We start from the raw sequence: 11,739 nt of genomic DNA on the forward strand, positions 1-11,739 counted from the left end.
GTGCTCTTAGTGTTCTTGCATTTCAGCAAGCAAGGCGTGTCCTCTGCACAGCACCCGTTTCTAGTGAGCCTTCCCCCAGTCCTCCAGGACACACCTCATGCAGTCCAGCTTCTTGGATGATTTGCTCAACATACAGATGGAACAAGTATGGCGAAGGATACAACCTTGACACACGTCTTTCCTGACTTCAAGCCAGGCACTATGCATCCCCTGTTCTACTCACACAACGATCTCGTGGTCTGTCTCTGGGTCTGCACATGAGCACCGTGAAGTATTCAGGAATTCCCTTTCCTCGCGATGTTATCCCCAGTTTGTTGTGGTCCACACAGTCCAATGCCTTTGCCAAGTCAGTAAGACACAAGCAAACGTCTTCCTGTAGTCTCTGCTTCAGCGGTGCTGTCCTCTCTTTCCAGGGCCTCCTCTGAGTCAAACTTGAATTTCTGACAGCCCCCTGTCGTATTGCTACAACCATTGTTGTATTGTTTTCAAAATTCTGACTTGTATGTGAGATTGATGACGTTGATAATTCCCACATTCTACCGGATCTCCTTTCTTTGGAATGAACACTATGCATATCTTTCAGGCCAGATCTTCCAAAATTCTGGCATACACCAGTGAATGCGTCCAGCTTGCTAAACATTTCAATCAATGCGCCTGCAATTCCTGGAGCCTTGTTTTCCCTAATAACTTCAGGGCAACTTGAGCTTCTTCCTTCCCTACCATCAGTTCTTGATCATACGTTACCCACTGAAATGGTGGAGCGTCAACCAGTCCTTCGGTGCCACCTCTCTGTGTACTCCTGCCATCTTGTTAGGGTGTTTCCTGCATCCTTCAACATTTTGCGCAGAGACTGTTCCCAGATCGCCACTTGAGGCTTGAATATTTTCTTCAGCTCTTTCAGCTTGAAATAGCCTTCCTTTTGGGTTTCCAACTGCAGGTCTTTGTGGGTGAGTGATACCTTCTTGAGAAGTATTGGGAAAATGGAATAAGGTAATGGATGTGAAGAAGCCATATACCATGTTGTCATGGATTGATTTCTGTCCTCTGGAACTATATCAAGGTGGCTAGGCTGTGATTTTCAGTGGTTTGGCACGTACATGATGATGTAACCATCTCCTATAATGTGGTCTTCCATCATCTGTCGATCTATGTCAGGGGGTTCGGGTGGGAGAAGGGCTGTTTTCCGGGCGTGTATCACCTTTCATCTAAGAGAGCTACAAGGAATGAGAAGCCCAAGAGGAGGGACCTGAAGAAAGATTAGTCAGGGGTGGCTCCTGTCCTTTGGGCCCAGGGTCTCTGGCTCCATGCCGAGATGCAGGCAGCCAAGACAAGGAATGCCACCGGCCCACAGATGTTGAAAGGGGACAAGGGCTTTCCTTCAGAGCCACCAGAGTGGGAAGCCTCTCAGATTCAGACTTGTAACCATGACATCTACTGGTGGGTTTTCTGGTACAGCAGCCCTGGGGAGCTAAGCTGCATGGTGTCAGATGCAGACTTATTGTCAAGGACACAAGGATTGGGGTCCAGGGAGTTAATTTAGGAGGTGGCCCTAAGAAGCCTAGTGAGAGTCGGGGAGTAAGAACAGAAGAAAGTACATAAAAGTACAGAGCGAGCAGGAGCAGCTTTCTCCCCGCCCATTAGCATTACACTTGTGGTGGTGGGCCGTCCAGAACAAGGCCTAGAGTTCTCTAGGAACATCTAGAGCTGTAGCCAGGTTAGGGCTCTCTTCTCTGAACCCTTCCACTGCCTTTTTCTACTTTCCCTTCTGCTGCCCTCTCACTGCCCACCCACCTTGGCCAGCTCTACATACCCACCAGCTCATAGGCTCTACTTTCCCCACCCCTGCAACCTTCCTCCCCACCCTGCCCCCTGTCCTCACGCTCCTCCCCTGGCTCCTCTTGTGGACATTCTTTTTGTGGCTCCAGGGAGAGGGTCAGATGGCTCCTGGCCTGAGTCTGGCCCCCAGGGGATATAATCATCCTGCCTGGAGACTTCCTTCTCCCACCCCACCTCTCAAATCTCACCTTCTGGAGGCAGGTTTAAGAGCGCAGCCGCATACTCCCCCGGGCAGGGCAGGCTGGACTAATAGAAGGATTGTGGGTACCACGGGATGACTTCCTCTCCTGACAGCCCTGTGTGGCTCACCTCACCCACATCCTGCTTCAGCGCCTCCCACCTGGGTCATGGCAGCTGAAGGACACAGTGTGATCTGACAAGGATTAGACAGTGGCTTCTTTACCTGAGCCCAAATGCATTCACTCCTTCCATTAAAATGCGCATTCACTTCTTCATTTCATTGTTCACACCTGGAGAGTACACATCATCATCCACTTCTTCCGGTGACTAACCCACACTAGAGTAATGCGTGGACATCAGGGCCTTCTAAGAAAGGTCCCAAAGAGGGGGTGCTTGGTTTGGTGGGGGGGGGGAGGGTGTGTGTGAGTGTGTGTGGTGTGTAGTGGGCAGACCTCCCAGCACACAGCAGACCACACAGGTGCAGAGTCAGGCCTCTAGCCCTGGCTCTGTGAGGCGGAGTGAGAATGAGGTCCTTCAAAGGCCTTCCACTCAGTCAACACCTGCTGAGTGCCCGCCACGCTGCCAAGTCCACAGCTCTTCCGGGAGAAACAGGAGTCTCACTGACATTCAGATATGCATTGTGACCCTGGAGGACAGGATAGAACTGTCCTGTGGGTTTTGAAGAAGAGTTAACGCTGTACCAGAGGAGTGGAAAGCCCTGCCTTTCTCTTTCTGAGCAGCTGGTGGCTTCAAACTGCTGACCTTTCGGATAGGAACCACCTAGCCACCAGGGCTAACTAAAGCATTTGGCCGCAGGGACTCCCCTTCTTTCTCACTTACTCCCCAGGGGGGTCCAGGCTGACCTGATGGTGTCAGTGGGCTTTGTCTTCTTCTTTCCTTCCCCACCCGAAGGGGCATTTGCCGATTTGGAGGCCAGGAAGGTAGATTAGGTCACTTTAAACCCTTCCCTCCTGGGTGGCATTGTTCCATTCTTTCTTCCCTGAGGCCGCTCAGCCTGCACATCTGTCCCAGCCAGTCTCACCTTCCCTAATCCTTACAGCCCAAAGGCTAGTGCAGCCCCTGCCCTGTTCCAGACCCCTCTCCCCTGACCAGGGAAGGCTCTGGGCGGTGCAGTGCCCAGGGTCACTCCCAGCTCGGCCTCTGCCTCTGACGGTCAGTCCCTTCTGAGCCTCAATTTCCCTTCTTGCTTACTAGGCTCGATGATGCCTGCGTTCTAGACGCAGAGGCTGAAGCGCTACTGCAGGCACGGGTGGGGACACGGCCAGCCGCGTGGCTGCAGACCGCGCCTGGACCTCGCCGTCGGCGCCCCTAGGCCCCGCTGTTCGGCTCGGCTGCCGGCGCGCCCCTCCCTCCCCCTCTCCCTCCTCTCCTTCCCCCCTCCTTCTCCCCAGCCCGCCTCTCCTCTGCCTCTCCGCCCGCCTCGCGCCTCGGCTCCCTCGGTAGCTGTCCTTGCCTGTCCCCCACGCTCCCTGCGCTCGGGGACAGAGGAGCGGCCGAGCCCGCCAGGCCCGGCGCCGCCGCAGCGCAGGGCGCACAGTGCGCAGCCGGAGCCGGAGCCCGAGCCCGAGCGCGGGCTCCCAGCCAGCAGCCGCTCCAGGTGAGAGCAGCCGGGGATGTCGCCCGGGTGTCCCCTCCTCTGCGGGCGGGGAGGGAACGCGGGCGGGGGTCTATCTTCTGGCTGGGACGGCTGGGTGCTTTTTCATCAAAGAGGCTCAGGGGCTTTTACTCCAAAGGGACGAGTGAAGGGGGGTTTGCGATGGAGGGGGACCCCTTTCCGGGGGGCATTTTTGTTTTTGTTTTTCCTTGAGAAAGGATTCTTCTGGGCGAAGGGAGGGTGCTCTCCTAGGGAGCTGGAGGGGATGGCTTGGGAGGTGGGGCTCAGGGACTTGAGGAGGGGCTGATGGCTGGTAGGGACTGGCGGAGAGGGGCTTTCAGTCGGCACCCTCTCCCTCTCCAGTGCCCGCAGCCTGTGCAGCCTGTGTCCCAGTTTTTGGGGTGTTTTTTCTTTTCTCTTTGAAGATGACTCTTTTGAGCCCCACCTGGACAGATCTGGGAACAGCCATTTCTTTCCTCCGGGCTATAACACCCACCTGAGCCCCTCCCACCTTCCTGCTCAGGGTAGGGATCTGGGACATGAACTGCGGTTCATGGCATAAATTTGGTCCGGGGTGCACGGCGACAGCGGGGTGCCCTGACCTGGCGTGGACATTGGCAGGGGGATGGGGCAGGCAGGTTCTTCTCTAGGGAAGCTGCTGGGTCAGAAAGAGTGGCGCTGTCCCCCTGTCCCTGGGCTCCTGGCAGACAAAGCACATTTGCTTTCTCTTTCTCTGTCCCCCTGGCTCATTCCATTGATGTTTCCCCAAGGGAGACTGCAGCAGGGGCCAGGTGAGTTGGAGATACCTATGTCTAGGAAGGAAGTGTGGTGGGAGAGGGGAAGGGTCCAAGTCCAGGGTTCAAGGCTTGCCTCAGTGGTGACTGCAGATGTGTTTGGCCAAACTGCATTCCTTCCCGGGTCTGGAAAGGAGCTGCCTCTCTTGCAGATTTGCTGGGAGATCAGAAGAGTCCCAAAGAGGGTAGTGGTGAGGACTGGACTCTAGCGGTGCCCTCTTCAGCCTGGCTGATGGCGCCCTGAATGCCACCAAAGGTCTGGGCCAACCTGTCCTATCTCTGTTGCCAGTGTGCAGCGGGGTCTCCAGTACAGAGAATTGTACACAGGCACACTCTCCACCCAGCTGAGCAAATCCAACATGGGATCGAGTCCAGCTCCCACCTCCCCTCTGGTGGGGTGGCTGACGTGATACAGGACACGTCTGCACCATTGCACCCAGTTTCCTATCTCAGCAGGCCCGTGTCCCTAAGAGACTGGAAGTGGCACACTCCCAGGGCCCCCTTCCCTATGGAAGCTGACATCCGGGCTGCCTCCAGTTTACTTCCAGTTCCTGTGTTGTCTCCACTTCAGGACCTGTGGGTAGTCAAACCTCAAAGCCCAAGCCCTTCTAGGAAGGCAGCCGAGGCTGCCGCCAGCAGAGGGAAAGTGGTTTCATGGGTTTAAACAGTGCCCGCACCAAGCTCCTAGGGGTCAGTTACTGACTCCCCAACCTCCTTTTGTGAGCTTTGTTGATCACTTCTGTTTGGCCCAGACTGGCAGTATCTGTGTGCGGGGGCAACACCGCTGTCCACACACCAAGTTCACACGGGCTCGCTCCGGGCATCATCACAGCAAGCGCGTGAGGCAGGCACGTCTGTCTCCTCCACATTCAGAGAGCAAGCTGTGGCCCAGAGGAGTGAAGGATCTTACTGGCAGTTCCACAGCATCCGAGGGGTGGAGTACGCCGCCCTGGTGGCACTGAGATTAAGTACTGGGCTGCTAATCAAAAGAAAGGTTGGTGCTTCGAAACCACCAGCTGCTCCCCAGGGGAAAGAGGAGGCTGTCTTCGCCCATGAGGATTTACAGGCTCAGAAACCCTGGGGTGCTATGGGTCAAAATCGACTTGGGAGCAGGGAATTTGAGTGGTGGCATTAGGACATCAGAGCCCAGGCCTGTTTGCTCTGCTCCAGCTGAGAAACCAAGCTGTGGAACCACCTTTTTGCCAGCGCCCTGCTGGACTGACTGCTCTCCAGCTCTATCCTTTACAGAAACTCCTTTCTCTCTGTGACCAGAGAGACAAACTGCTTTCTCATCTCCTCTGATTCCGCTAGGGGGTGGAGGGGGGCTAGGGGGCGCGCTACCTCAAAGACCAGCTATTGCTGGCCTGCTCAGGGCAGGAAGGATCTATAGGGAGGCCAGAGATCCAGTGTGGGAGCTGACCCTTGAATGAATCAGAGGCCAGGACAGGGGGCAGTGAATCCTGTTCCCACCTGGAGGGCAGTCATCACGGAGAACATGAAGACCATAAGCCATGTCTGAGGGGCAGGCCAAGACCTTGGAACAGCCACACCCAAATGCCACAAAATGAAGGCTGAAACTCACAGCCACCTTCCCCCAAATACCTCCTGTGTCCCTGAGTACCCAGGGGGTGAGCCCAGTAGACTGGGCTACTGTAGGTGCTGTCGAACCAGAAAGTTTTGGCTCTTATCTGTGGTGGATGTGTGCAAGCTTCTATTTGTGGGTCTAGAGTACTTATAAAAAAAAAGGTTGAAGAATGAGTGGCCTAACCCAGTAGTTCTCAAAGTGTGGTCCTTGGTCCAGGATGTACTAGGAATGCAAATTCTCAGGCCCCACTCCAGACTTCAAAGCCCCAACCTCACTACCACTGAGTCTATTCGGAATCGTGGGAACTGGCCCTGACTCGGACTCATGGGAATTGTACAGGGCAGGGCCGAACTGCCCGTGTCATTCTTTCCGGAAGTGAAAAGCCCCATCCCTCTCCTGAGGCGCGCCCAGTGGTTTCGAACTGCTGCCCTTGCAGATCACAGCCCAACACTTAATCACTATGCCACCAGAGCTCTACTGAAGTGAAGATCTGGGGGTAGGAGGCCAGCAGGCCTGGAAGTCACTGTGAGGTAGGCTGAGGTTTGAGGTCCAAGTATTTGGGAAAGCGCAGGGGTGCAGCGGGATTGGGGGGGGGGAGGCAAGTCTGAGCTCATCCCTTCTCTTGCATGCCCTCTGCCTCCCAGGCATCATGCTGCCACTCCTGCTGGTGCTGCTGGGCCCGGCTGCCTGCTGGGCTCTGGGCCCGGCGCCCGGCTCTTCCGAACTGCGTTCAGCCTTCTCGGCGGCGCGCACCACTCCCTTGGAGGGCACGTCGGAGATGGCCGTGACCTTCGACAAGGTGTACGTGAACATCGGTGGCGACTTCGATGCGGCCCGGGGCCAGTTCCGCTGCCGCGTGCCGGGCGCCTACTTCTTCTCCTTCACGGCGGGCAAGGCCCCGCACAAGAGCCTGTCGGTGATGCTGGTGCGCAACCGCGACGAGGTGCAGGCGCTGGCCTTCGACGAGCAGCGGCGGCCCGGCGCGCGGCGCGCCGCCAGCCAGAGCGCCATGCTGCAGCTCGACTACGGCGACACCGTGTGGCTGCGGCTGCACGGCGCGCCGCAGTACGCGCTCGGAGCCCCGGGCGCCACCTTCAGCGGCTACCTGGTGTACGCCGACGCCGACGCCGCCGACGCCGACGCCGACGCGCCTGCGCACGGCCCGCGCGCGCGCCCGGAGCCGCGCTCGGCCTTCTCGGCGGCGCGCACGCGCAGCCTGGTGGGCTCGGACGCGGACCCCGGGCCGCGCCACCGGCCGCTGGCCTTCGACACCGAGCTGGTCAACATCGGCGGCGACTTCAACGCGGCGGCCGGCGTGTTCCGCTGCCGCCTGCCCGGCGCCTACTTCTTCTCCTTCACGCTGGGCAAGCTGCCGCGCAAGACGCTCTCGGTGAAGCTGATGAAGAACCGCGACGAGGTGCAGGCCATGATCTACGACGACGGCGCGTCGCGGCGCCGCGAGATGCAGAGCCAGAGCGTGATGCTGGCCCTGCGGCGCGGTGACGCCGTCTGGCTGCTCAGCCACGACCACGACGGCTACGGCGCCTACAGCAACCACGGCAAGTACATCACCTTCTCCGGCTTCCTGGTCTACCCCGACGCCGACCCCGGCCCGGACCCCGGCCCCGGCCCCGCCGCCAGCGCCGTCGCCGCCCGCCCGCCGGGTGCCGGCCTCCCCGAGCTCTGAGCCCCGGCCGAGAGGAGCCCGGGGCGGCCCGGGCCTTGCATGCCGAGTCTGGGCCCGAACTCCCCGCCGGCGCGAGCATGACGGCCTGCCCAGCGCCGCTGGACTCTGCCAATAAAGTGGGCCAGCGCCGGCCTCTGTCTCCCCGCGGGTCCTGTGCTCTGTCGGGCCACAGGGAAGGTGGCCCGGACCCCCCCCCCCAGGCGCCCAGTGGGGGTGGGCGGGCAGAGGTGGTCAGACCGTGAGCGGGTGCCAACCAGGGAATGTGCCGACGTCCTTCCCACTGATGCATTTGCAGCCCTCCCATCTGACCCTCTCGCTGCTGGCTCACTCTGGGGTTGACTCCCCCTGGTGTAGCCCACATCCTCCTCCTCAGAACCAGCGACCCTCTGCCCTGGGTGTGGGATGCAAGGAACGGCACACAGAGGGGTGGGGAGGACTGGAGGGGGAGGTGACCCCTGGTTGTCCCGACATCAAGCCTTCCCAGGGTGGGAGGGTGGTTTGCCCAGGGCGGGAGCTGGACAGCTTCGCACAGAGAAGGATGGAGACCAGGAGGCCAGAACGGAACGTTTTATGGGAAGGACTACCCGGGATCAGGGCTGCTCCTGGCCCAACCCCCAGCCGTGTCACGTGGACTCCATGTCTGTCCCCTCAGCACCACTTCCTCTTCCAAGACGTTCATCTCAGCTCTGCCTACCCACCCACCCCCATTGCTCCACTCCTCCAACAGACAGAATGCCCTCAAGTCCAGTCTCTCCTAACCCACATGGACATGTGTGGTTCAGGGACCCCAGAGCCTTGGCTGGGTGTAAAAGTGCCATCTCAAGAGTTAAGTGACAGAATGCCTGCAGAACCTACATGCTCTCACCATCTGCCAGGTAGACGGCAGGGACTGGGCTGGATCGATACCTGGGAACACGTGGCCTTTTAGTATCTCTGCCAAGCCTGGCTCTTCGCCCCATCACACACACATTTACACTGCCGGCAAGGCCTGCCCTTCGCCCTGCACCTGCTGCCTGGGACCCAGAGCCCTGACTGTCAGCCCAGCACGGCTCAGAGAGAGAGGGGCTGGGGGATACAGGACGGTCCAGAGTGCAAATCAAACACAGACCTGGACATAGAAGTATAGAAGGGGCCAGGTGGAAGTTCCCGCCCTGACTGGGTCTAGGTCCAAGAGGGTGCTGGGGGCAAGGGACAAGGACAGGTGGGAGGGAGGGTCAGGGGAAGGGGTTAAAGGTCAAGGCCCAGGGCCCCAGTGAAGGTGGCTGGTCCCGGGGGGGGGGCAGGAACCCTTACACAGGTCCCAGAGTGTTTCCTGGGCCATGAGGGCAAAAACCTGGGCCCAGCGGCCCCGCTCCTCTGCCTCACTGGCCGCGTGGAGCCGATACACACAGGACAGGCCTGTGAGGAGCAGCTGCTGAAACTCCCAGGGGCTCAGAGGAGGCCCCTCTCGCAGGTGTCGCAGCTGCCGCAGCCTCCGCTCCACACCCTCCATGTCGCTGGGCACCCAGTGCTGCAGGTGGAGCCTGAGGCGGCGGCCTGGGTGGGTGGACGCCAGTTCCTCATCCTGAATGTGCAGCTGCCCTCTGCCATCCAGCTCCAGCCCAGCCCAGAGTAACTGCAAGGAGAGCCAGGTCAGGGGTGGGCTGGGGCTTGGGGGCAAGGTCATGAGCAGGCAGTAGGGTTCATGCTGGGCTGCCCTCCCCTCTCCCAGAGACATGCCCTTCCAAACCCCGAGCTCGGGGATCTCTGGACATTCCCACCCATGCCCCAGGCTGGGAGAAAAGACCTCAAACATCACTTCTGGGGCTTCTGGCTCCTGCAGGCCTTCTCCCATGCTGTCGCTGTCCACAGGCTGCCCTGGAGCAGAGAGAGAAGCCACACCCCTGACACGCTTAACTCTGGACACCCCAGCTCCCCAGGGGTGTCCTTTGTTGTCAGGTAGGGGTCCCTAGAAGTTCTACCTCTAAAAGGACAGGGATACCATTCTACATGCCTCCCATTCACATGTACACACATAGACAAAGGGTACCCCCCCAAAAAAAAACCCGTAATTTTTTTCCCAAAGGTAAATATTTAAATTTTACAAAACAACCTTATCACCTTCAAAGTACTCGCCATGACCTTTAAGACATTTGTCAAACCAGCGATTCCATTCTTGAAAACAGTTTTCAAACTCATCTGTTTAGATGGCTGACAGCCCCACTCTCATTTTTTAAAAAATCACTTACTGGGGGGCTCTTACAGCTCTTATCACAACCCACACCCTCATTTTTTTCTTCTCTTCTACATCGTCAAATCGCTGTCCTTTCATGTCCCTCTTTAGTTGTGGAAATGGAGGAAGCTCAGGTGAGTAAGGTGTGTGGGGCAAGAAAGGCATATTGTTTTTTGCCAGAAACTGGTGCACTGAGATGGCTGTGTGAGCAGGTGCATTGCCGTGGTGGCAGAACTGGTCCCCCGTCTGCCACAAATCAGGCCTTTTTTGGTCACACACTGTTAGGCAGTCTTTTTAGAACCTCTAAATAGAATGAATTCCAAATGCACTATGAGTTGACATTTCCATGTTTGGCAAGTTGATGGATGTCCAGAGTGAGTTTGTCGTCAATCGACATTTCACCTTTTTTGAAAGGAGAAAACCACTTGAGTTTTCCCCAAGCACTGTCCTTGTGAGCTGTGTTCAACATCACAACAGTTTCTGTGACATCTTTCCTGAGCAGGAAACACAAGTTCACAGCTGCACCCTTTTCTCTTAAATTGACCGTCACATTTTTAAAAGGAGGTTCCAGGGGAACTTACAGGAAAAAATTCACTGTGGCCAGAGAGAGCCTCCCCAGCTAACACCACTGAGTGCATGAAGAGCAAGTTGCTCAATGTTCACCTAGAGGGGAAAAATTCATACTATGAAAGTTCTTCCCAGTTTTCCTTTTTTGGGGGTGGGGGGTACCGCCTCGTATGTGCACACACACACACACCATGCCTCCTCCACCTCCCACAATTCCCTTGGTCAGCAATTTCAGGCCAGCGGGTCACAAAACCCATTACCTCCATCCCCGTCCCTCTGCTCTGGGGACCAAACAATGCAACAGTGTCAGCAACACTGCCTAAGTAGAAGACCTGCTCCTTAGAGGAGGGCCAGGCACAAGGCAGTCCTGGGTGTGTTTCAGCTTCCTCCCTCCTACACCCCAGGGTGTCACAGAGCCTTAGAATGAACTGTCCCCAGCCCAAGTATGTCAAATGGCCCTGTTTTGGCTACCACCTGCCATAAACTCAGGGCCAATCTCCTCCAGGGCACCATGGGCCACTTCCCTTTGGCTTTACCTAGACCTTCGCAGTTCCGGGAGTGGGTCCACACCATTTTGTCAGCCTGTGCCCCACCGGGCCTGCATTTTCTCCACCCTGCTCAGCTCAGAGCCCACTGGCAGCCTCCTTGACCTCCCGAGCACCATTCCATACCTGCCTGGGGCAGGGTTCCAGCCACCCCAGAGAGGAGGCAGCCAGCCACCCCGAGCCACCACATGAATTGCAGCATCCTCACTTCCCCAGCCATCTGCCACATGGGGCTCCAGCTTTCCCTGCAGGCGCGTCAGCACTGCTGTGTGCTAGTCTTCAGTGTTTAACAGGGAGAGGCTGGCTGTGGCCTCCCAGGGCCCTTCCATCCTTTGGAAATGGGGAGTTTGGGGCTGTTGGCTCCCTCATCTGGTTCCTGCCCAGCTGGGCTGGCTGCTCAGTTAATAGAAACAAGGTGCAGGGTAGCAAATCGCTCTAGCCTGCCCTCCCGTGTTCCTAACAGCAGCCCAGAAGCACGCAAACTTCCTCTGGCCTCACTCCCAAAACATCCCAGAGCCAACACCCCGCCCCGCCTCTCCTCCAGGGAGCCCCTTACAGCCAAGAGCATCAGAAGGGCAGAGTGGGTCCGGAGCAGTGTCCCTGGAAGGCAGGCAGATTTGCAGCTTGTGTTTTTGCCCCAGCCTAGACCTCCGCCTGCCAACTCTCAGGCCAGACCTGCAGGGAGCAGGGCGTGGGGTTGGAACCAGACCGGAGCTGA

General features: G+C 57.8%; 2 protein-coding genes across 2 annotated transcripts; one reads left to right on the forward strand and one right to left on the reverse strand.

Moving 5' to 3' along the window:
• The first annotated feature begins 6,659 nt into the window (after nucleotides 1–6,659).
• On the forward strand, nucleotides 6,660–7,832 carry C1QTNF4 (C1q and TNF related 4). Its single transcript, XM_075548340.1, has one exon. It carries the CDS (start codon nucleotides 6,660–6,662, stop codon nucleotides 7,695–7,697), a length of 1,038 nt encoding a protein of 345 aa, XP_075404455.1. The 3' UTR covers nucleotides 7,698–7,832.
• Nucleotides 7,833–8,931: 1,099 nt separating this feature from the next.
• FAM180B (family with sequence similarity 180 member B) lies at nucleotides 8,932–11,211 on the reverse strand. The gene is made up of 3 exons (XM_075548341.1): nucleotides 11,148–11,211; nucleotides 9,484–9,554; nucleotides 8,932–9,312 (listed from the first exon to the last, which is right to left on the reverse strand). The coding sequence occupies exons 1-3, from the start codon at nucleotides 11,209–11,211 to the stop codon at nucleotides 8,932–8,934; spliced, it is 516 nt and encodes a 171-aa protein (XP_075404456.1).
• Nucleotides 11,212–11,739: the final 528 nt, after the last annotated feature.

Source organism: Tenrec ecaudatus, chromosome 4 (genome assembly GCF_050624435.1).
Source record: "Tenrec ecaudatus isolate mTenEca1 chromosome 4, mTenEca1.hap1, whole genome shotgun sequence".
Lineage (NCBI taxonomy): Eukaryota > Metazoa > Chordata > Mammalia > Afrosoricida > Tenrecidae > Tenrec > Tenrec ecaudatus.